Here is a 4,357-nt window from a genome sequence, read left to right on the forward strand (position 1 = left end):
ATGTGTATACTCTTGAGCACTTTGCGTATGGCTGACGGGTATGCTGGGTAAATCCATGGTGTGTTGGCTAGGTGCGTTGTTTATTATTGACCTGTGAACCATCCGTCATCAAGAAGAGTAGCACAAGTCCCTGATATCCTTCGGTGGTCACCACTGCCACCTACAATGGAGCCAAAGCATTACGATTAGGGTTCCGTAAAATCTGCGGCATTGCTCGTTACCCTCCTGGGGTCGCGCGCACAGCTGGAAGCGCATAGCGTTTGGGGAGATGTGAACATGTGACATGTGATATGAGTTGGTAAGCAGCTGGTATAAGCAAACACCGTAGATAACGTAATTTTGCAGTCTTCTCTCTTCCAGGTGGGTGCCTAATGAGGTCGACACATTATTTTTTGAGTGACGTTTTGAAAGGTTTGACAACACAGACAATCTGTAGACTTATAGTAGAGTATATGATGGGGGCTTTTGTAGCACCATCAGATCCTGGAGATAGCCTGAGGCTTTGGTGGACATGCTCGAAAGAGTATCTACAGATAGTTTTAAAGTGCGGCTTCCACCTAATCCAGCCGGCCGCCCTCCTGTCCGCATGGGGCCCGCTGCTCGTACTAGCCAAGATGAAGAATATGGCTCTACCACGTGTAGGCAGAGCTCCGCGTCACATTGAAGGACTACTCTAAGTTGTTGCAGATCCAAAATACGTAAACTGTGAATTTGTCAACAAATAAATCATCTCCCATGCCCTACAGGCACCCTAGACGCGGGTGCTCAAGGATCTCAGGCTGCCTGAGAAGGAAGCGTCCTCAATTGAGTTGCAGTGCACCTTCCTGTAATTTATTGCTTCAATGTATAACAACAACCAAGCTCCCCTTGTACCAGCATCCTTGCCTGATGCTGAACACGTACGTTCTCCTCTGCCGGTAGCCCCCCCTCAAGTAGGAGGGCGAATGCCAACTTCGGGGGGAGCAGGCTACTTTCTATCCACGTTGAGGAGACACCAGCAACGCACGAACCAGCTCTTTTTGTATTGGCACAGGGACTCGGCCAAATTTCTCCTTTAGGCAATGCAGAAGTGATTGAAGTTCCTCAAGAGGATTTTCAAATACCAAACAGCTTTTTATTAGCACCTGTAAAATCGAAAATCATGCGAATCCGTGCAGTGAAGCACAACATTACTTGTAAAGACCTCAAATCGATAACCTTGGAGTTACTCGATGCTAATGAAACCACGGGGGCTTTTTTTTTACCTGAGCCAGCAGTTCTTTAAAGTCACTTTCCTTGAGGCCGCATGCGTAATCTATCAAACCTTTGTAGCGTAGGCCATATTGTAGATCTGTCCTCATGATCTCTAGAAGGCGTTCCACATGTGTAGACCCTGTGATAGTTCCCCTATAATTGGATGCCTGTGTCGTTCCCGTGAGTCCATCGGCCGCTGTCGCTAGCAGGTCCGAGTACCAGGCTTCAATGAAGTCGGCCATGTCTGCTTGCCTACAAGCCTCGGCTCCCTGACATAGGATAAAGGCGCATGCTAGAAAGAAACGTGACCTTGTAGATTTCCGTATTTTGAGGTGCGTGGCTTCTCAACTTGGAGGTGTATACAGTCATCAAAGTACCATTAATGCTCAAGTTGGTATTGAGCAGAATCGGTAGTCCATTGCTTTACTGTAGAAAGTGACTTTGCATTTACAATTGATCTACCCTGAGTGCGTCGATGACAGGCTGCCTCTTATATTTCCTGTGTTTCCTTATATGCTGCATAACGCGCAGCCGGGTTCCCGAGTCGAAGAAGCAACGCAATATCTGAGCAGTCGGATACCGCAAGCATTTCTGCTTAATGGATACCCTTTCCAGATGATTTGTCACTGTCCTTCAACAGCAACTCCGATCTCGATGACAGTGCGTCTAACCATGCATCCAAGATGCAAATGATATCACTACTGTTCAAAAGAATAGTAACTGCAGATATCCTCACCCTAGTATCTAGCAGAGCCGTTAGGTTCCGCCTGGCGGTTTCGCGCGCTTCATTGCGTGCTTTAAGGCTTTCCTGAACAGACCTTTCGCCACACGATAAAGCTGACAAAAAATGTGTTTCGCTTATTTTAATGTTCTTTTTCCTAATAGAGGGAAAGACAGGGTTGTTCTTCCTTCAACGATTTAATCGCTCACTCGTATTCGATTCACTGCCTTCTCCGTGAACTTGTGCCCACGGAACGTGATCAGGTTTTCAAGCTTGCCATGTGTTGCTTCACTTTCTTAAGGCAGCATATTTAACAAAGGCTAGTACATGAACACAATCAAGTTGGGATAGCAACACCAACCTCAGGCAGTGGGTAGATCTACTTGCAAAGCACTGCAACGACCTTCTCCCGAACAAAGTTGATATGTGCGTGGTGTGGAGAAGTGCGCTAAAGAAAATAACAACCCATGCTCCTGGTTGCACGATACTGACACAACTGCCATATTTGATATGTCTTACGTTGCCGCGTAGACGGCTGGCGTAGACTGGGCTCGCTCTCCTCCGCCGCCATTATGCTGGCAGACCGTGCTGCATTCCTGGCAGCTAGCTGCTGCAGTTGTTGCCGAAGAAAATCTGGTGTGAGAGTGCTTCTACCAGCAGCCCCTGATAGAGGTGCGGAACTTTCGTTCGTCCAGCACATCCAGCTAACTGAAGACCTCCGGCCCTTCCCGCTGGACGGTGGACGAGGTGTTTTGTATATTGTCCATCCAGCCATTTGCGTCAATTTCCGCGAAGCCCAGAAAGCCTCGTCGGCATCAGCAAGTAGCTTTTCTAGCTTGGCAGAAGCTTGAACAGGGGTAGTTGTAGTGAGAGCAGGACTATTGGTGGTGTCGCCACTCTCCGAGTTCTCCTGCTGCGAGAAGATACTTGTTGGGGAGCTCGCTGTCAAGCGCAAACAGGTTGCAAAGCGGACGAAACACTCTTCATTCGTATTAATATTACTCATGCTCCGGCTTTTTCTACACTTTGTGAACTTTTCTCTCCTTTTGCTGCACTGTTGCATTGGTTCCTGGTGCAAACAAAACCGATGGTACTGGCCCACGGATCGACAGCCAATATCTATGGTTTGACATGACGTGCCTCCTGCAGCTTCTGTGGCTACCTCCTTGAGGTGTTGGCGTCCTTCGATGAACTCTCTTAAAGTTGGCAACCGTCTTGTACTGCTCACGCAGGGCGATGAACCCTTGCTACGTAGAGCGTCCAGCTTGAGCCTAACGGAGAGAGAAAAAAGAACGTTGCATTTCCTCTGACCTGCAGACTCAATTTCAGGTGCCTATCAAACATTATCTGGAGCTTGCCTGGGAACTAGAGGCCCTATAAACGGCTTCGCATGTGACTTAGGTTTCGAAACCTTCGAATTGTGTTCCTGGAAGACCAAAGATGCCGCTGCAGAATTGTTGTAGATCAGGTCGTTACCGTCCGCATTACCCTTCATCCCCGCGGGGTGTGGGGAAGTGCTGCAAAAGCAGGCGTTACCAGCAGACCAATAGAGAGTGGCCTCAGTAATCCCTACTAAGGCCATAGCGTCAAACAGTAGACCTGTGTCAACGAAGTACAAACGCTGCAGCACGCCTGCCACTGTCTTCTCCCCCATTTCTCCCTACGAAAGTTAGCTTCGTGTCCCACACTTCCGTTCTGTGCCACATCGCTGGTTTCTACATTTTAACATTAACCAGTAGCGCTGCCAAAATATCCGCTGCGCTACACTGAGACCTAATATCTGTTTGCTCACTGGCCTTTTTCTCTTGGTGTGCGGCATGCTCTACCGCCCACCAAAACAGCACCTGAGCCCCTGCCAGCTCCTTCACAACCACCAGCACCAATGAATCGGCAGCATTCATGACACTTTGAGTTGGAGTTGCATTGGTTGTTTTCAATGTGAACGACTTTTTGGTTTGCGACGCCACAGCTCTCTTTAGCGTTTTATCTACTTTTAGTGGCACGAAGAAGACCCTCTTCTGGTTTCTTTAGAGCATTCTGCATGTTTCGATTTGGCTATTGGCGTGGTTGCTTCTGTCTAGAAGAACAGATGCGACGCAGGTTCTCCACAGCAATGAGTTTACGGTTGGCTAAATGGGACTCACTCATAGGCTTTTGGCGTGCAGCCAGTAGTGGTTTGCGAGAGCACAGGGTTCTAACACTTATTTTCCACAGCCCATTCTCGCTTGCGTCAATGTTAAGCATGTTTTTGCCCTGCTGTTTTGCATCTGTAGGAGCAACGGCATCCTCAACAGGCTTTTGATATTGGAAGGAAGGTGAGCCTCTCGGGTGAAACCTTTCGCAACTTTGTGGGTTGTTCTCTACACTAGCCTAGCGAGTTGTGTTACCATCATCTTCCTGGAC

The 4,357-nt window shown here is 48.4% G+C and overlaps 1 protein-coding gene across 1 annotated transcript; it reads right to left on the minus strand.

Moving 5' to 3' along the window:
- Positions 1–668: 668 nt before the first annotated feature.
- On the minus strand, positions 669–1,475 carry EMWEY_00009310 (hypothetical protein, conserved; the record flags this gene model as incomplete). The annotated part of the gene is made up of 3 exons (XM_013482413.1): positions 669–740; positions 1,011–1,124; positions 1,245–1,475. 3 exons carry the CDS (start codon positions 1,473–1,475, stop codon positions 669–671), a joined length of 417 nt encoding a protein of 138 aa, XP_013337867.1.
- Positions 1,476–4,357: the final 2,882 nt, after the last annotated feature.

Source organism: Eimeria maxima, genomic scaffold, assembly GCF_000499605.1.
Source record: "Eimeria maxima Weybridge genomic scaffold, Emw_scaff61, whole genome shotgun sequence".
Taxonomy (NCBI): Eukaryota; Apicomplexa; class Conoidasida; order Eucoccidiorida; family Eimeriidae; genus Eimeria; species Eimeria maxima.